Source organism: Fusarium redolens (assembly GCF_020744475.1).
Source record: "Fusarium redolens strain MPI-CAGE-AT-0023 chromosome Unknown BKA55scaffold_11, whole genome shotgun sequence".
Classification (NCBI taxonomy): domain Eukaryota; kingdom Fungi; phylum Ascomycota; class Sordariomycetes; order Hypocreales; family Nectriaceae; genus Fusarium; species Fusarium redolens.
In genome coordinates this window covers 52128-71189 of record NW_025763674.1, presented here as the reverse complement: position 1 = coordinate 71189, position 19062 = coordinate 52128, and the positions used below count along the sequence as shown (strand labels likewise).

Here is a 19062-nt window from a genome sequence, read left to right as displayed (position 1 = left end):
TGGGAACACGAGAAAGAGAAGAATCTGAAACACGTCCCATCGTCTCTCTCTGCAGAGAATTATCGCGGACGCGCTTCGATTCGAGGTGTAAGTTGTAGAGGCCATGATTGGTTGATGCGTATTGACACTGTAAGCTCTTCCTGTCCAGAGGAGGGGATATAAGTGCGAGAAGACATAGACACTGTGTAATACTACCCCAGGCGTCATGATCATCGCCAAGGATCATGGTTCTCGGCTTGGGTCTGTCAATGCACGAGCCCGGTCGCTGAATGGCCCAGCGCTTGTGACTCATTTTTAGATCCTTGACTTGGCATATCTAGCTCGTTCTCTCGTGGTTCAACACCAGAACGCGACTCTCAAAAAGTCGCGATATTCTTCTTCAGAGCGTGTTTTATACCTACATATATTTACTATCGCGTTTTACACCAATTTCTCGTTGCGAGGGACAACCGTTCATCCCATTTTCAGGGTCATTTCTACCCCCCCCGGAGTCTAAATCTAAAACATTCCCGTAGAGTACATGGCGTTTAGAAGAGTATACGTATGAGTATGAGCCTCAATCTTCCAAGTCTCAGAATAGAAGCAGATCCTGTTACGTGGTTTCAGTGGCCTTGGCCCTTCCCTTGTCGCTGCCGTTAACCGCCGGGCGTTTAATCTATTACTGTCTCTACCTAACGGGCGCTTAATACACCACAGCCAAATTGAGCGTCTTTGACTTTGTTTAAATATTAAAAAGCCCATCGTCGCACCATTCTCCGCGGCTACGGAAATTTGCTCTCGATCCACCAGATTCTTCATCTCTCTTCCCATCTCGACTTACACAGCCTCAACCTATTCTCTTGGAGAGTCGAGTTTGAATGTCGCGACCTGGATCTTGTCTCTCATTCGCTGATATCGACGCGCCAGGATCTCACGCGCCGTCAACCAATAGACATCGCGTCCATTAACAATCGCGAAGTTTCTTTGAACTGGGGAAAAAAATGAGTGGCTCTAGAATATGGGGAGGTTACTGTATGGAGGGAGTAGGTAGTATCTGCTGCAGACTATCGTGGACGTGCTGCATTTCCCTGTGTCTTGCCGTTTCTTGTTTCATGTTTCATTCAACTTTTGGCCATTCATTCTCTATCCTGGTCCTAGCCTCTCGCCAAGCTTTGACGGCTAAAGCGCCTTCTCTGATCAACGCGACCACGTCCACGCTTGTATCTCGCTCCACTTGCCTCTTCTGTAACCCCTACCCCTTGTGTTCACTGCAACAATGTCTCTTATGCCTCTCCGTAGTGTACTTTGCTCCCTGTGGTGGACCTCATGATGCCAGGTACACGCTGCCTCATCATCGTGCCACCACTGAACTCATACTCAATACCCTAGAGCTTCTGAATTTCTTGAACGTATTCTCTGCTTTTGTTTCAAATAACAATATCTGCCATCTCGGTATAATGGTGCTTATCTATAGTCATCTAATCCCAAACTCCTTCCAAATAGCCAACTGTATAGACCATATCCAACAGAATGGCTTGCTGGTATAAGAGATACACTTAATGCAAGTGACACAAGAAACTTCTCTATAACTCTCTCACCAGCTAGGGGTATTCATCCATCCATCCATCCATCCATCCATCCATCCATCTCATCTCATCTGTCTGTTCTGCTCAGTCTACGTAGGCTCTGCCTTACCAGCCCCTCCTCGCTTCGCTCAACCCATGCAGATCAGCTTCGCTTGGCATCAAGGACATGTGCTCCACCGCCACTCGACGCGTCTCTTCCATCTTCTGTCACCATATCACGCGTCCTTGTAGTGTTGTATACTTGATGTTCATCTCATGGATTGAAGTTCCCCGGTATCCACACCCAACACTACCCTCCTCATGAAGCCTCGCTATTATCCCCGTTCTCATCCATCTCGACTTCTTCAGGCTCCCTCACTTGTGACGGGGCTGGTGTTCTAGTCCCGTTACCCACCACAATCGTATCAGGCAACCTCACTTTACGTAGAGCTCTCAGCATACCATCCAACTTCATCCTCTCCTGCACCACCATCCCCCGTACAAATTCTCGGATAGCATGGCGGCCCATCTTCTCGTGTAGTTCTTGCCACCCTGCTAGTTCTGCAGCCACTGTCTGTTGTGTGTATCTAAGTTCCCTCGCAAGATTTGCGGCTTCCTCCCGAGACTTCCGTGCCCTCTCCTCCTTTTCATCATATAGTCGCTGTCTAGTATCATCCAGAAGACCCAGTGGCCACCTCGACTTGTTAAGAGAATTAAAGTTTCTGTCGGCCTCACGCTTGGCCGCCCTCATCTGAGAAATGATGGAGGGTGGCCGAGACAAGGACGCCAGCAGTGCCTGAACCGTAGATTGAAGAGCCAGGAATGACGAGTGAAGGTTTGCTTGCGCGTTTGACTGAGTGGGGACGATGGATCGCACATACGTCTCAAACGCATCTATGTATCTCGGAGGGAGGAATTGCAGTGTTGAAACAGCTCGATGAAGCAACACTGAAGAATCGTACATGTCTGGTCACTGGTTAGCTCACAGAAATTCATTGGGTCACAGTGTTCGTCAAGTGTACGTACCTGCTGCGACGAGTCCAAGATTGTTGGCGCGTCTGGTCGCACTCTTAGTCGAGTAGTTCACGCTCCGGATCATTTCTCGCGCATGATTGACGAACTGTTCCACCTCCCTCACGTCCTCCACAGGTTCATATTCATCTCGCACTTTTTCTGCTCGCGCTTCTGTTTTGAGAAGCGTCCGTTGCTCCATCATATCCAATTGCAACTCTGGTACCAGGAAAAACTCCCATAGCATCTCGTGCGTGGCAAAAGTTGGGTGCATAAGCATTATTTTCAAGAACCAGTCTGCGCGAGCTTGCATGTCTCGCAGAATGGCTCGTGATGGTTTCGACGGTATTTGGAACGGAGAGCGAACATCGGCGAGTGAGGGTATCCACGAAGCTGGATTTTCAAGCGCTAGAAGAGTAGGGAGATGTTCGAAATCAGAGAGCGAACGACGACTCGTTGTCACCGTATAACTATCGTGATCCGTTGGGGCCGCTGACTTCAACACCAACCTCACCGTCGCATCTTCCACGAAGAATGCCCTGACCACACCAGTGATACGTGCATCTGGCCCAGGGGGCATGCTGAACAAGGCAAGATCGTCGATCTTGTTCCTCACATCGTCGTCCTTAGCCAGCTCAACTGCTGTGAGGCCTCTGATCTCCTTCGCCCCTACATCCACTCTTGGATCGGCGAACAGGGTACGGACCATGTCATATCTGCCATACTTGCTGGCTACCATCAACGCTGTGAACCTCTTATCGTTCGTCGCATTGACGTCAACATCGCAAAATTGCAGTATGTTCATGGCAAGACTTGCGTTGCTGACAATGTGAAGCAGCGTGTTGCCCTTGCTGTCGACATGTTCGTCAATATGGAGGGGCAATCCATCATGTTGCGCTGCAGCTGCAGCATTGAGGCCAGCTTCCACCATTTCGAGATAGTTCTTATGATCGTAAGAGCGACAGAGAGCGAAGAGCGGAGTTTGCCCGTTCTTGTCCCTTTGTCGCCAAGGTATTAGGTGCCCGATTCGAGTGATCAAAGCCGGCGCGTTGAAGAGGTAATGAGCACAGCTACGGCCCCAGATGTCTTGCTGTGCCAGATATGAAATTAACTGTTCAGGAGTTGTTGAGGTGATGATAAACCCGAGTGTTAAATCTATGATTTGAGCATTGCCTAATTGGATGGCAGCACTCAGCAAGGTGGTATCTTCGTTGTTCATGTCATCTAGAACAAAAGAAGGAGAGAAATAATCGGTTAAGGAGAGCAAGTACTTGAGCGTCTCAGCACGTTCAGCTTGAATGGCCATCATCAGAACTGATTCTCCGAAGGAATTGTTCGTTTGTGACAATCGGTTCACTGAAACATCCCCTTCCAGAGCACTGCCGATGGTTCCAACGCTCCCCGTGCGAGAGTGGAATGAAACCTCAGAATCGCCTGATATGCTTCGGGTGTCCATCGCCACCTTCTTCACCCTTCGTACTGGTATAGAAAAGTCGTGCGAGTGTGTTTCGATCTCACCCTCTGCTTGGAAGGGGAATACATGGCTGAGTCCTGAACCATGAGAATAGTGTTCGTATGGGGACGGATCGTTAAAGGAGAGACGCAATGACGATCTTCTAGACCTCGAAGGGCCTGTCGATCTTGTGTCGTTTTGGAGATTCAATACTGTAGATGGTCGACGGCTGGACGTAGGAGATTCTGATAGCTCGTCATCATCAACAGCCCCTGAGTCAGGTTCCATGATCTTTTTAAGGTCGTCCAGAGTTCCTGTCTTTGCCGCATCCCACAGAGCTTTATTTCTTCTGCTGGCTCGCCTCAAGCCAGCCGAGTCAAGGACAAGATAAGCCAGCACTGCCTCGAATGTACTCAGCGCATAGCCCAACTCGCCGCTGTCTACGTCGTCTATAAAGATGAAATTCCTGACGTAAATCAAGCGTGCCTGCAACTGCTTGACTTGTGATCGGATGACCACATAGAGCAAGAATGAGACTAAGGTATCCGCGTTGATAGTCATGATGGGTTTCTCCGAGGATACATCCGATGACGCTGCCTGAGACTTTGATGAATCCGTCAAGCGAGACACAATCTTGATCGTTGATAGTAAAAGATCTAGCATGACTTGAGGGCAAGTGGCCGCAGATATCTTCTTGAATTCCTCAACAGCCGGTCCTAGCTGAATGATAAGATCATGCTTCGCCTTCGAACCACCATCAATGGCAATGCCTAGTTGTGAAATATCGATAAACTGCATCTTTCTGATCTTTGCTTCTAGTTCGAGGTCATAAGGTCTCTTGAGTGCATTGAGTCTCGGCCAGAGTTGATTGTGAACGTTTTCTGTGACATAACGCTCAATCAATTTCTCCACAAGAGGACCAGTCAGATCTGTCGTCGCGCCAAGAAGAGAAAGTTGTTGTTTGTCGACTCCTTGGAAGAGATCGATCGCAGTTGTGACTGCGGTTTCAAGAGACGCTCTCATAATATCTTCATCGTCCTCAGCATAGAAGTTCTCCGTCACTGGCAATCTGCCATCGTCACCCGTGCTTGCCAATGCGCTATTAGAGCGCGCTCGCCTTGCAGCATTGGTGATAGACCCATTCGGTGGGGGATCTGGAATGTGCTCGGCTGACGGGGGAGGAGGTAGTGGACTTCGGAAGACGTTGCTGAACTCGACGAATAACTTCTCAAGGCCGGGTTGCATCTGGCGCGCAATCATCGGGAAATTGTTCAGGAGGTCGTGAAAACTCTTGATGTCTTTCTTTCGAGGAGCAGTGTTTTCGGTCGACTCAGCGTTTGGTGTCTGTTTCTGATCGGGAATCCTGCGCTTTCGTACACCGGGGACCAAGATCGCTGGTGTAATCTTGTTCTCCTCCCAGACGCCCACAAGGGGTCTCGATATATAGTAGAGAAGCCATTGCCGTGGTTCGAAGACGTCGGGGTAGAAGACGATGTCATTCAGAAGCTGGGCCTGGGCGAGTGTTTTGAAGCCTATCCTCGGTTAGTAATATTACCTTTCGCCAGTTCTTGGCTTCGCACCTTTGTTACTATATATGAAAGCGTCCTTGATGACCACACTCTTGCCGTTAAGTGTCGTAAACTGCTTTGCCTTTCCTCTCACTTCCCTTAAGTTCTGGACACCATCTTTGCCTCCTGCGACGCCATTTGGAGATGGCACACGGAGGACGTGACTGGCGAGAAAGTCCTCCGATGCGATGACCTCAGCAGGGGCACTCCCGCTCTCGGTCTCGCGGAATGTGAGGAGCACATCCGTTGACGGAACCAGTAGGATGTGATGGTGTACTGGCGTGCACTGACTGGGAAGGGAGCTCTTAAAGAAGGCGGCCAGGAAGGGGTTTAGAGGTTGCATTCATTCGACTTGTGACCGGTCGTCTGGAAGCTCACTCGACCTCCCTAGGTCGCAACGTTGAGGATGGGAATTGGATCGAGTTTGGGCGTGGTTTATATAGATCGTGGACGGATCGAACGGGATGGCGACACATGCAGAACGAATGCTGTTCGATCCTGAGAGATTATCGGTGAACGTAATTAAGTCGCAGTAGCACTCGGGCTAAATTTCATGATACGGCAATGAGGCATTCGACAGCGATAACGATAGCGATAGCCCACTTATTGGTGGAAAGGAGCTATCTGGATGATGCGTATGACGTGAGTGAGGTTGAAGAGGAGAAGTGTCTTTGTCCTGTACGAGTCGGTAATCGCTAAAGAAGCTGTAGCGAGCGAAACGCTTGGCTAATACGTAAATCGTCGATCGTGATGTAAGATCCCTAGTCGAGATTGTCGATGTCTGTTGGGAACTTCAAGAGGGTGCGCAACAGGGCACGTTGCGATCACTTCAATGAGATCGACAGAGGTCTAGATGTACATGTACTTGAAACTTGAGAGAAGTTGGTGATGTACTGGTGCAGAATTTCTGGAAGACATGTACAGGAACCCAATCCTGTGGTCGCCCGCCAGCCCGCTCCCGAGCTCTCCGCACGGGCCCCTGCAGTGCCCCTGAACTTAAACCGGGGAATCAATAAGTCCGACCAGGAATGAGGTATCACATGTGACTGTGAATAGCATCATTGACTGACAAAGAGATTGTTGTACCACATTGATATTGTTAGAAAAAGTGGTATACATGTCTCAGGATATCGTATTGAAAACGCCCCTTGATTTTTAATTGTCCACCACCAAGCAGCATATAATGACTTACTCACGAGGGACAATGCCAGTTATGAGATTCTCCATGTGATGGATTGTAGTTGACAAAGAGAGCACGCCGTTTTGGCTTACGTTAGAAGGGCGATAGACTAACTGAATTCTTGCCTTTACAAGTTGATGAAATGTTCATCTTGGTCTTTGAACAAGAGGTCTTTGACTGAGCATATCACTTTACTGAACAAGTATCCTACTGAGAACAAAGAGAAATACTCATTTGAGCCTGATGGATTTATAGATACAAAGAAGATGTTTGAATGTTCAGTATTTCTATTCATATGAGCCATTGGTGAAAGAAGTGCCCATCCGAACAGTTGAACGTGCTTATATCCTCTGACCGTCTATATAACGGACCACAACTCCATCATATATCAAATCCCTTCAACCATCGACTTACAGATAATACTAATGTCTTACAGTTACAATCTCTCGAGCCTAGAATTCAACATGCCTAAGTCCTCTCTCTGCCAAATGGTCCGCTCCATATTCGGAGACAAGCCAGTGCCTTTTGGTCCTGCTCACCCAGACAAGCACTCCGTCTACATCACTCATGACCTTGTCAGGTCTGTGATGAACGTCATCGCCGACAGGAATATTCCATGGCCTATTGACCCCGAATACCGCGTCGAGATGGTCATGGTCAAGGTTCCAGTCAATTTCTGTCCGCAAAACATCGTTAATGCTATGCCCCCTGACCGCCCAGGAAGACATCCCTATGCTGTTGCCATTGCTAAGGCTAGGTTCCAACGTACCCCTGAGCACCCTGGTGGTGAACTCGTTGCGCTCGCGATGGCGAACTGGAATGAGATGGCTGTGGGCTTCAGTCTGAAGCCCGGAGAGCATGTCTCTGTTGTTCCCCTAACAGATCGTACACATAAGAATGAGGGAACTTATTAAACCAGGCTGGAGACAAGGGTATTGTTTCTGACAGTGTTGAGCGCAGAAAAGGCTAGGAGTAGAATGTAGTAATGGAGTTTCAATACCTTGTATATGCTTTCTTTCCCCCCTCCAAGACTTACATCATAACCTCCCTGGCGAAAACATGGCGAATGATACTATGTGCTTACTATATTCTCGCAACGGTGCCTCATCTTCTCACTCCGACCATGTAACTTCGTAAACCTATGTCAATGTACAACATATGGAGATAGAGGAGCTAGTTATATTTGCTTGCAATCGTCAGCTAAATAGGTATCATGAAAAGCTCAACATCGTAACCCGACAGTTCCATTATTTCCTGATTCAAAATCAGAACCAAGCCCATACTTTCTTCCACCAAGGTGTTTGGCCAGGGACATCCCTTTCTGTTGGACCACTCTTGTAATCCAGATCCAATCTTCTGCCACTGTCGAGATCGATGCTCCAACTGCGCTTGAGAGGATCCTTTCCACGCCATAGAAGCTTGCAGAATACGTAGATGATACCAAACAGTGGCACTAGGATATAAGCATCCACAAAGTTTCCAGCATTGAATGGTGATAACGTAGTCCATCCTTGAACCAAAGCCAAGAAAATGCAAGCCCCAAGACCAAACCAGGCGAGGTATGGGAAGCCGAGCGCCTTGTACGGAAGCTCATCGAGACCGCGACCCTGAGTAACCCAAGCTCGACGGAAGCGGATATGGATAAAGCAGATGCTACCCCAGACAAGGAAAGCACTGACACCAGATAGGTTGACGATATAGCTGTAAGCCTTGGAGGCACCGGTAGAGACGTTCATCATGGAAATGGAACCGACAGCATTGGTGATGAAAATTGCCCAGACAGGAACACCTCGGCTGTTGGTCCAGCCAAATATCTTAGGAGCCTTGCCAGACTGCGCCATATAGAAGACAGTTCGGGAACCGAAGTAGATGGATGAGTTGATAGCGGACAAGCAAGTCAGGAGAATGAAGGCGTTGATAAGGTGGACGCCTGCAACATGTTAGTATCTCCCCGGAGGAAAGGAAACAATGCACATACCTCCTTGCCAGCCAGCATTCTGAATCGCAATAGTCATGGGACTCTGAAGGGCCTTGGAACCTCCATTCACCAGTCCCTCCGCATTAGCAGGGCAAGTAATTCCAAAGAAGAAAGCTGATCCCATATAGACGAAGATAATACGCCAAAAGACCTGTCGAATAGCCTGAGGAACTGCAACACCAGGATTTCTCGTTTCAGTGGCCGCAACAGCGATAGACTCAACACCAGAGTAGAACGTCGAGCAAAACACGAAGACAGATGCAACACCACGGAAGCCATTTCCGTTGAAAGCTCCAGGGTCACTCCAGTACTTGAAACCAACAGATCCATCCTGACCAACCAAACCACCGGCTGCATAGATGATGGCGAAGATGAAGTACGCTGTTAATCCGAGGAGCTTCATCAGTGCAAGCCAGAACTCGGCCTCGCCAAAGGCTTCAACACCGAGAAGTTGGAATCCCATGAATACTGTCCAGAAGATGAGGAAGTATCCCCAGAGAGGAACGACTGGGCCCCAATATGTGAGAATACTGCAGATAACGTTGTACTCATTGGCGAGAACAGCTGCCCAGATGACGAAGTAATTCCAGCCTACAGCGACGGAGAAAGACTTGTCTACCATGCGCTCGGCGAGAGAGATAAAAGAACCTCCGCCGGGGTATAGTGTTGTCACCTCGCCGAGGGACTGCATAATACAGAAGGCGATGATACCTGCTAAGAGTCAGCATTAAAATTCGTAAAGATTTGAAGACAAAATAGAACCATCTGGTCCCATATCCTCTTCAAAGACCTTAAGCAAGGGGAATCATACCGACAACACCAAATCCAATGAGCAATGCAGCTGGTCCTCCGACATTCAATGCACCGCCTGCACCAACAAGCAGTCCAGGCCCGATAATGCCAGCCAAGGCCATCATAGACAAGTGTCGATTCTTCAGACCACGCTTAACACCAGAATCTGGGTCTATAGACTCGGCCTCTTCTGTATCATGCAAGCGTCCAGAGTCATAGTTATGCTCCGATGGACCATCGCCAGCGACGACATCTTCGTCCTTATTGTGGTTGAACGCCATACTGGCAATGACAACCTCTGTAGACAAAGAGGGGTCGAATCAGAGCTGATTGCCAAGAAAGATAAGCTGTTGATATATGGATACAGCCGCTGGAATGGGGAGAGGGAAAGTGTCTCGGACTCACGGAGATGTATATAAAACTTCTGTAAAAGGCTTGCAAGAAAAGTCGAGATAGAGTAGACACTAGTTTAAGAGGCGACAGGATGGCGATTATGCCATCATCAAGGGGCCCGCCGGTCTAACGCAGGCGAGCGTAGGGTTCTGCATTTAGGAGTAGGGATCGACCCGCTCTTCATGGATTCCCTAGAAGCTATCCTCGTTGGGTCTTATCTGCTGGTCATGGAGGTTGGGATGGCAGCGAGTCAGAGAGCTGTGGTACCCTGAAAGGATGGGAATATTCTGGACCTAGGACTCAAAGAACCCTAGTCTCATAAGATAGAGACGCATGACTGGTTAGTCTATGCATCTTTTTCTGTAATTCTCATATGTTTATTTTCAACGTTGAAGAGCTGCTGCTCTCTGGTCCCTTGTAAAGACCCCCCACTCCAATCTGTATGTGGCTTCATTGCTTCCGGATCTATGGCTCTCGAATGCATTTGTGGCGTTGCAAACCTGGGGTTCTCTAAAACGCAATAACCACCGCTGATCACGACATCAAAATATCCCGCAGGAAGAGTTTGCAAACCATAAAAGTGGTACATCAGTGGAGATTTAGAGATTGCTAGCGTGAAGTATTGAGACATCCTTGAATGAACCCTGAGAATGTGAGAGGGTGTTGTGGCAGGAGTTTAGATTTCAGCCGTATAGAATTACCTAACTACAGAACCTCTGGAGGCTTTAGATTATTCGCTGGTTAAGATCCTGTTTGTTTATGCTTCAACTAAAGCAGCCCTGATCAATTGTGTCATATCACCTGTTATGACGATTCTCAGCCAAAGACAACGCCAACGTGGGATTTTCATTTCTTGACATTCAACATCCAATCAGATTCTCTTTGTGTCTCAGCTTGTCTAATTAAAATGTGAAGCTTTTCCAAGACACTATTTCACATGCCGAGCCAAGCTGTAGCCGCTTCTGCGGCGCCGATTGTCCGGACCATCGGCGCCGTTGGCTCCACATCACCGGATTCAAATGGCGGGCCCATTCCGAATTGCTGGGAAATACTGGAGTTCAGCGAACAGTAGGAATAATAGTTTTTTAGTTTTTTATTTTTTATTTTTTATTTTTTCAGTTTTTTTTTTCTTCATATTTGCACTCTGAGATTAGTTAATTGGAAGAAGAATAATTCCGCCCCTTTCAATGTAAGCTTGTGTTGATATTACAGCCAGTCCCTTGCGATGATAACTTTCCTCGGGGGCTGGAGATGCAGAAGAAATATATTTGGTATGCATAACATCCAGATAGAAGAAAAAAAGAGACAGCTACGTTTGACTTGCGCCTAAACCGATGCTAAGTGCTTCTGAAAACATGCTCATGCTCCCCAGATCTCACTCATCTCATATCCTCATCTCAGACCTCAACACCACCGAGTACCTCCTCAAAAATCTCCAAATTACCCTCACCTCTCCGATCGTACACAGCAAACCAAATCTCTTCCCACCAGCCGCCTTGAAACTCGGGCTCCTTCAACACTTCCAGCCAACAACGAGCGACCTCCTTCGGCGGGTTCCTAAACGCGCCGCATCCCAAGGCACCAAGTACAAGCAGCCCATGGTTTCGTCGTGCCGCCATTCGCAGGCACAATCTCATCTTGAGCTTGGTAAGGTCGCGATCAGCAGGATGTGCATAGGTTGTACTGGCCACAGGGCCTTTGGGCGTGTTTAACGTGATGGTCCTGACGGGTGGTGTGCGTAGGGCTGCGATGCTGAGAACGCTTACGACGGGCAGGTTCTGGGCTTGGATGGTGGGCATGAGAAGCTGGTGTCCGGTTTCTTGATCGGAGCGGATAATGACAACATCGGGGGTGTAGACACCCATGCGTTGCCTCCATGGGTAATATCTTCGATGCAGTGAAAGATACAGCGAGCTTCGATAGCATAACGCTTCCTCTTGAGCACGCGCGCCTTTCAACCATCCTCCACCTGGGCTGACATGGCTTGCCATGTTCAGCACCGCAACGCGACCTGATGCGGATCCTTTGAGATCCGCAAGGTGTATAGCTGCGTTGAAACTGTCGTCGTTGGAAATTCTAATAGTTGCTTTCCCTGAGGGTGTCCGTCTAGGACACTCGGCAGCTGTGAGCGGAGGTAGTTGGTGGATCTCAAGCTTCTCTGATCTGCTGGCGTCGACATTTGGCAACTGAGAAAGGATACCAGGGAGGACTGTCCGTGTTTCCTTTGCTATAGCTGCGAGCGCAACACCGCGTCTGTATGGATCATCGCGTCTACTCCTGGATGAATACGGGTGCTGATTTGATGAAGTTCCTCTTGATGAAAATGCTTGAGATGATGAAGCAACAGGTCTTGATGGTCTGGATGATATCCACGAATCCAGCGTTTGTTGACCTCTGTTGGACGACATTCGATGAGGGCTTTTCTGAAAGGAAAAAAAAGGAAAAATTGTTTCGAGATAATCTGAGCCTGGTGCCAAAAATGGTTGCTCGGAATTTGTTTTTTTGCAGCTTGTGAGTTTGAAGACGATGGCTGAGTCCATATCCGTGGGTGAGCTCAGCTAAAATACTACTAGGCAACCGTGGCCCCAGCTAACACTTTATTCACCAAAAACTCCAAACGACGATAGAGTCATGAGCCTTGACATAAACACAAGGAAAACTGAAATTTTGTCTGTAATTGGACGACACATCTTTCCAGTAGTCGTTGGGTTTAACAGAGATATTTTCTTCATCCATTCAGCAACGCAAATTTTGTGCTACGGTTGACTCATTCTTCCAAGCCTCTTATTCACTACAGATACACATATCTCTATACAAGATTTCGTCTCAGCTCCATCCAGGGTATCAAAACAGCCAGTCATATGTTACATATTCATACAAATCTCAAGTGCACATGCATTCATGCAGGTGTCTTGATTGCTCCCTCTGGGACCTCGTCTGAAGCCTCAAACTTCCGGGGGATGAGACCATCAGCGTCATTAATAGCTCCTTCCATATTGTCCTTATGGAACAGGAACAGTCCCTGAATCGCTGCTGTGCTTGTGTGGCGATTCGATGGTTTGCCGTCAGGTCCAACGCCGAACAGGCCCAGCTCTTGGAGGCGGCCAAGGAACCGTTCTCGGCCAGAGTGATCTTTGTCAACGTCACCGTAGAATCTATCCCACATCTGAGCAGCCTGGTATTGTGTGGCCTCACCAATGCGAAGCATCAAATCTACACGACCAGGTCGGATGAGCGCGGCATCGAGGCGATCAACGTGGTTGGTCGTCAGGAACGCAATGCGCTCTTCACCAGCAGCAACACCATCAAGGGCGTTAAGGAGACCAGAGAAGGTAACAGTAGCACCATTGTAGCCATCAGAGTCTCGCTGGCGTCGGTTCACGAATGCTGCATCTGCATCTTCCAGCAGAAGCAAACTCCTCTTGGGTAGTTTTGTAAGGAGATATGCTAGCTTGTCATCCGTCATGCCCATCTCGCTGAGGTTGATCATGGCCACACTAAAATCCAGCTCTCCTGCAAGAGCCTGAATAAACGAGGTCTTTCCACTGCCTGGAGGACCATACAGCAAATAACCTCTTCGGTAGGGAATACCCCGATCCACATACCATTGTTGTCGGTTCAAGAAGTCTTTTACGTCGCCCACAATACTCTCCTTGACACCGTCATCCAAGATGACTGAGCCCAATGGGCGCTTCTTTCTTGGGTCACCCAGCGGTACCCAGTCCATTCCTCGAGCCGAGTATACAATAGTCTTCCCCTCATTCGCCTTTGCTGCCAACTGGTGCGCCTCGCTGAAGACTGCCTCGAAAACGTGTCGGTGCGCCCATAAAGTAGTCAATTGAACAATCTCGTGTGGTTCACCCGTATTCATATTTGCGGTATTGTGCTTTTCTCTGTTCACGGCAATGTACGCATTGCCGAACTTGACGATATGTCGTCCGAAACCAGGTTGTAGAAAGAAATGCGCATTCTGAGGTCCGCTGACTCCAGCCGTTCGAGATGCAGTCGTCGTTGTAACAGAGAGGTTATGTATTCGTGTAAGGCGAGAGGCAATGAAGCCTGGGTGTTCACGGGGTTGCGACAACCATGCAAGGATCCATGGATATGCGGGATCTTGCTTGCTGATCTCGACATTGACTAGCAAACGGCGACGAGCTGCTCCGAGTGCAGAGATTGCGCCTTTTCGTGCAAAAGCTGCAACTGCTCCTAATGATGCGAGGCCAATTCCACCGGCGAAGAGCGGATTCTCGAACAGAGCGTTGATGTTGAGCCCTGAAGCTGCTGCTGCGGGTGGTGCCGTTTTTTCAGCGTTCGGGAAGCTTTTGAGAGCGTCCTTGAGGGTTTCCTCGTCCATTTTCAGCGAAGAAGTGGTTGTGTGAATGGTCTAGAGGACAATACTGAATTTTTCACATTGGTTCTGGTCGGCATAGTCAACGAGAAGGCATTGGCACGATTGGTTTAAAACTTTGTGATGATGCTCAAGACAATGACGGGGTTTCTGGACGACCCTCTTTTTTTTCTATATCGTTGCACGTGAACGAGATCCAATCTTTATATTGCTTAGCGATGAAATAATACGACATATGGAGTATGAAAAGATAACCAAGTACAAGCATTGGATTCGATACTAAGTCTCTGTGTAATATTAATTCTATGATTTGGTTGTGATCAATCAATAATTCATGGATGAGTAGCTACTCATGTCACCACACGACTTACAACACCAGTGTCCAGAGAGTATTCCATAAGACTGCCGCTTATCGTAGCCACAAGTGCGCATTTTCAGACCACATAGGTGTAGAAAGCAACAACATAGTGCAGACCAACTTTGTAGGCTTGTATTGGGAAGTTCATTACTATGTGTGAGATCAATATTGGCAATCTTGCTCCAGGGTAGTTAGCCTGACTTAAACTCTATCCCTGTAGAAATTGAGATATCTATACCACTGAGTTTACATAAACCTTAGATTTACTGAGGGCTGAGATCTTGTGTTTTAGTCAATCAAGACCAAGAGTCTCTGACTTATAGCTACTCATTTGTTTATATCGATGCGAACAAAGGGCTACTGAGGTCCATAAATGCGACATCATCACCACCACCACCACCACCACAAGAATCACGGCCCCAAAAATCAGCAAAAACCGCAAAAAAAAGAACAGCTGATAGGCATTGGAAGACAATGCTCCCGCCAGGGCTTGAACCTGAGACCTTCGCATTACCGGATACTCGGTATGAAGTATTAGTACGACGCTCTAACCAACTGAGCTACGGAAGCCAATCAGCTGTTGTTGCAGGAGTCCTGGCTTCTGCAAATCCATGAGCGACTCAACTTGATTGACCGACGATAAGCAGCAATTCGTTAGCTAATCCAGCACTTGTAAGTGGGGGAGCAGGAGATTGGGGTGAGCTTCATGGAGTTCTGGAACCTCATAGCCTAAGCGGGGTTGAGGGACGGACGGAGGGACTGGTGGGGGTGAGATCTCGAAACTACAGTCTGGCTTTGTGTGAACCAATACCTCGATGCAATGTATTTTCGGGTGGACGGGACCTTGACCAGATCCGCTGAGGGATTAGACTATTCAAGGTTGCAATTGAGTAGTTTTCTAGCTTCCTTCGAACGCAAACTGCGTGATGTAAACATTGACAAGTTTATGACCATGTCCAACTGCCATGCATTGTCTTGTCGATCAAGCAGACATTGCAAAATTTGCATTCGCCTTTTCTGGATTAGACATTCGGCATCAGCCGGGAAGGGAAGTCGAAACTGGACATAGAAACATCGATTCGAATTGCTGATCCGAGTTTGTCTCGTCATTGGCATGATGAAAATGAATATGGAACTGCGGTTCGGTATTAGATCACCGAGATCATGTTTGGTTGAGCACCCCACAAGATGATGTCGAAGCTCCACCAATTCAACTGCGATCATGATTTCCAACTTCAGATTACTCAAATTGAGTGTAATATGAATGATATTGCTGGGTAGCATGTTTCAACACTACGCAAGTCTTGCAGTGTGCGAGAATGATCGAGAAATGGTTGTCGTCGGCAATGCAACTGCGGTGGTGCATTGGTTCATATGATTGGCCTCAGCTTCGTGGCTTTGGAGATTTGGTCAAAGAGCATCAGCGGAAGTCAACCCGGAATATCCACAGCCATGGGCTATGGCGGCGTTCCAGCCAACCGTGATGCTCACGATATTCAAGTATGCGGGGAAGATGGGGTCACACGAGAATCAGAGTCAGTGTGTTTGCTAAGAAGTGAGAGTGACGAGCCCGATCAATGGTCTCCAAGGGCCAGGCCGTCCCGCATGTTCCCGTCGAGTGCCCCGAAGCATCGGCTGTGGTAGGAATAGCTCTCGGCACAGAGGAGAGGAGGTTTAGGAGGGAGGGCATCATATAAGTCGGCTGCCCCTCCCCCCATATTGATGCTTTTCATTTTTGAATCCTGATAATTCTTCTACTATCGTCATTACCGACATCATCGCTGGGTCGCCTGTCTAACTGCCAAAAGTGTGTAAGTCGCATCACTCTCCACTGTCACCTACCGAGTCCAATCCCATCCACTGCATTTGCTCTTCAACGGCGCCGCTGTGTCGGCGCCCCCACTTTACCACCGAGCACAAGCTCAACAACGTCAGAGAGCTCCCGCTAGCTATCTCGAGTGAGCTTGCTGGGGGGGGGGGGGCGATTTTCTAGACAAAGTCTTGGTCTGACGAGGATGTGTGAACCGGGCTGTCCTATAGCGGAGACGAGGTGGGCAACATGATAGAGTCAAGAGTCGTGAGAGGAAGAGGCAGTAGCGCAGAGGCCGAGAGAAAGTCAGAGAAGACATATCGGCCGCGAAGCCACCGGAGAGCCACCGGGCATCGGAGCAGCCGTAAGGGACCTGAGACGAGAGCCTGAAATGGGTTGAGGTGTCCGGTGAACAAGATTGAGCGTTTCCGGATGAGGCGACTATCTCAATCGTCTCACTGGATGGCGCGGTGAATCGTTCAACAGTCTCAGCCCATTCAACAGCTCTAAAGCCTCACGGAACTCAGTTTACGGCCCGTGAGTATCAGACGATTCGCGATGTATCTCCGTTCTCGCCAATCGAGGAGCAGCATGCTGCAAGATGCATTAGACGAGTGTTCCTGGCGAGATGGAAAAAAGATCCGCGGTCTTATCATGGCCTCTCTTTATGCCTCACCGACACGGCTGTTGGATGTTGTAAACAGCTCATGGCCTCAATCTGATGAACTCATTCTGACCCGCACAGAGCAGCTCTCGGCAAGAGCGTCAGAATTGCCCCTCCTACTTGCCCTGTCTGCCCCTCCAAAACGCCGTAACTGCCACTCTACCCCTTGCCGTGTTGTCTCATTGCGCAGCTCTTTTTTTGCTATCGATAAGGCCCAAACAGAGTTGGATTGAAAACCCCGCTACACCCCCCTCTTCGTCATTAGGTTGCTCTGCTCCTCTTCATTCATAACTGACAAACTTTCTTGCTCAATAGGCTTTTTTCTTCTACATCTTTCATCTCAACCTACATTTTCTATCCATCCTAAACTCCACAAACAGCAACAATGGGTGTCCAAGAAGTCCTCAGCCGCAAGACCGGTGTCATCGTCGGTGACGACGTCCTCCGTCTCTTCGAGTACGCTCGCGAGCACAAGTTTGCCATTCCCGCCATTGTATGTCTCAACCATTCAAAAAACAACGCAAACCGTCGTAACTAATAAAAATATCACAGAACGTCACCTCTTCCTCTACTGTCGTCGCTGCCCTCGAGGCTGCCCGCGACAACAAGGCTCCCGTCATCCTCCAGTTCTCTCAGGGTGGTGCCGCCTACTTCGCTGGCAAGGTATGTTCCTCAACAAATTTCTCAATCGTGTCAACCCACTGATACACTCTTCAGGGTGTGAGCAACACCGACCAGGCCGCTTCCATTGCTGGCTCTATCGCCGCTGCCCACTACGTCCGCTCGCTCGCTCCCACCTACGGTATCCCCGTCGTCCTTCACACCGACCACTGCGCCAAGAAGCTCCTCCCTTGGCTCGATGGCATGCTCGATGCCGATGAGGCTTATTTCAAGGAGAAGGGCGAGCCCCTCTTCTCCTCTCACATGATCGATCTCTCTGAGGAGCCCGTCGAGTGGAACATTGAGACCACCGCCAAGTACCTCAAGCGCGCTGCCCCCATGAAGCAGTGGCTCGAGATGGAGATTGGTATCACCGGTGGTGAGGAGGATGGTGTCAACAACGAGGATGTTGACAACAACTCTCTCTACACCCAGCCCGAAGATATCCTCAACATCTACAACACTCTTTCCCCCATCTCCCCCTACTTCTCTATCGCCGCTGGCTTCGGTAACGTCCATGGTGTCTACAAGCCCGGCAACGTCAAGCTCCACCCCGAGCTTCTCGGCAAGCACCAGGCTCACGTCAAGGAGGCCCTCAAGTCCGACAACGACAAGCCCGTCTTTTTCGTCTTCCACGGTGGCTCCGGCTCCTCCAAGAAGGAGTACCTCGACGCCATTGGCTTCGGTGTTGTCAAGGTTAACGTCGACACTGACATGCAGTTCGCTTATTGCTCTGGTATCCGAGACTACATGATCAACAAGCGCGAGTACGTCAACACTACCGTTGGCAACCCCGATGGTGAGGACAAGCCCAACAAGAAGTACTTCGACGTAAGTTTTCACCACATTACTGTATATGTATGACAATGTACTAACGCTATGTCTAGCCCCGTGTCTGGGTCCGTGAGGGTGAGAAGACCATGTCCAAGCGTGTTGCCGAGGCTCTCCAGGACTTCAACACTGCCAACCAGCTATAAATGTCGATAAAAGACACTCAGTGGTTCTAATGATATCCCAACTGCGACACAATTCATGACTATCGTTTGGAAAAGAAAAAGAGGGATCTAGAAAAAGCCCGCACCTTGGTTCCGACACAACATAGCAGTGTTCAGTTGCAGGGGCGTTACGAGGCGATGAAAGTAGTAAAATTAATGAAGAAAAAAAATTTGATGACGCACAACCTGGGTCTCCTGCATGACGATGTAAATATATGATGTTAGGATAAAACTACCTACCTTAACTCGGCACACTGATATCGGACATTACATCAATGGACATTCTGGATGCGGACAACTGCGAATTT

General features: G+C 48.8%; 7 protein-coding genes and 1 non-coding gene across 8 annotated transcripts; 3 read left to right on the top strand and 5 right to left on the bottom strand.

The window, feature by feature from the left end:
- Positions 1-287: 287 nt before the first annotated feature.
- Positions 288-1598, top strand: BKA55DRAFT_572878 (uncharacterized protein). Its single transcript, XM_046193170.1, has one exon. The coding sequence runs from the start codon at positions 981-983 to the stop codon at positions 1524-1526; it is 546 nt and encodes a 181-aa protein (XP_046047258.1). The 5' UTR covers positions 288-980; the 3' UTR covers positions 1527-1598.
- A 265-nt stretch (positions 1599-1863) lies between these two features.
- On the bottom strand, positions 1864-5919 carry BKA55DRAFT_595270 (uncharacterized protein; the record flags this gene model as incomplete). The annotated part of the gene is made up of 3 exons (XM_046195781.1): positions 1864-2510; positions 2571-5540; positions 5589-5919. The coding sequence occupies 3 exons, from the start codon at positions 5917-5919 to the stop codon at positions 1864-1866; spliced, it is 3948 nt and encodes a 1315-aa protein (XP_046047257.1).
- A 1301-nt stretch (positions 5920-7220) lies between these two features.
- BKA55DRAFT_540951 (uncharacterized protein) lies at positions 7221-7670 on the top strand (the record flags this gene model as incomplete). The annotated part of the gene is made up of 1 exon (XM_046190321.1): positions 7221-7670. One exon carries the CDS (start codon positions 7221-7223, stop codon positions 7668-7670), a length of 450 nt encoding a protein of 149 aa, XP_046047256.1.
- An 18-nt stretch (positions 7671-7688) lies between these two features.
- On the bottom strand, positions 7689-10293 carry BKA55DRAFT_572875 (amino acid permease/ SLC12A domain-containing protein). Its single transcript, XM_046193169.1, has 4 exons — positions 9932-10293; positions 9546-9824; positions 8735-9445; positions 7689-8686 (listed from the first exon to the last, which is right to left on the bottom strand). The coding sequence occupies exons 2-4, from the start codon at positions 9805-9807 to the stop codon at positions 8022-8024; spliced, it is 1638 nt and encodes a 545-aa protein (XP_046047255.1). The 5' UTR covers positions 9808-9824; positions 9932-10293; the 3' UTR covers positions 7689-8021.
- Positions 10294-11053: 760 nt separating this feature from the next.
- On the bottom strand, positions 11054-12501 carry BKA55DRAFT_572872 (uncharacterized protein). Its single transcript, XM_046193168.1, has one exon. It carries the CDS (start codon positions 12457-12459, stop codon positions 11317-11319), a length of 1143 nt encoding a protein of 380 aa, XP_046047254.1. The 5' UTR covers positions 12460-12501; the 3' UTR covers positions 11054-11316.
- A 6-nt stretch (positions 12502-12507) lies between these two features.
- On the bottom strand, positions 12508-14394 carry BKA55DRAFT_572871 (BCS1 N terminal-domain-containing protein). The gene has a single exon (XM_046193167.1). It carries the CDS (start codon positions 14271-14273, stop codon positions 12819-12821), a length of 1455 nt encoding a protein of 484 aa, XP_046047253.1. The 5' UTR covers positions 14274-14394; the 3' UTR covers positions 12508-12818.
- Positions 14395-15100: 706 nt separating this feature from the next.
- Positions 15101-15195, bottom strand: BKA55DRAFT_t194. The gene has a single exon. It is a non-coding gene; the product is annotated as a tRNA-Ile (tRNA).
- Positions 15196-17484: 2289 nt separating this feature from the next.
- On the top strand, positions 17485-18736 carry BKA55DRAFT_516708 (uncharacterized protein; the record flags this gene model as incomplete). Its single annotated transcript, XM_046188110.1, has 4 exons — positions 17485-17592; positions 17652-17762; positions 17817-18590; positions 18647-18736. 4 exons carry the CDS (start codon positions 17485-17487, stop codon positions 18734-18736), a joined length of 1083 nt encoding a protein of 360 aa, XP_046047252.1.
- Between the last annotated feature and the right edge of the window lie 326 nt (positions 18737-19062).

Bases quoted from the DNA above. Each gene is read 5' to 3' on its own strand.
- BKA55DRAFT_572871 (XM_046193167.1), bottom strand. From the start codon at position 14,273: ATGGACGAGGAAACCCTCAAGGACGCTCTCAAAAGCTTCCCGAACGCT.
- BKA55DRAFT_572878 (XM_046193170.1), top strand. From the start codon at position 981: ATGAGTGGCTCTAGAATATGGGGAGGTTACTGTATGGAGGGAGTAGGT.
- BKA55DRAFT_572875 (XM_046193169.1), bottom strand. From the start codon at position 9,807: ATGGCGTTCAACCACAATAAGGACGAAGATGTCGTCGCTGGCGATGGT. The intron at 9,446-9,545 runs GTATGATTCCCC...GACTCTTAGCAG, and splicing joins CATTGGATTTGGTGTTGTCG to GTATCATCGCCTTCTGTATT. The intron at 8,687-8,734 runs GTATGTGCATTG...AACATGTTGCAG, and splicing joins GAATGCTGGCTGGCAAGGAG to GCGTCCACCTTATCAACGCC.
- BKA55DRAFT_572872 (XM_046193168.1), bottom strand. From the start codon at position 12,459: ATGGACTCAGCCATCGTCTTCAAACTCACAAGCTGCAAAAAAACAAAT.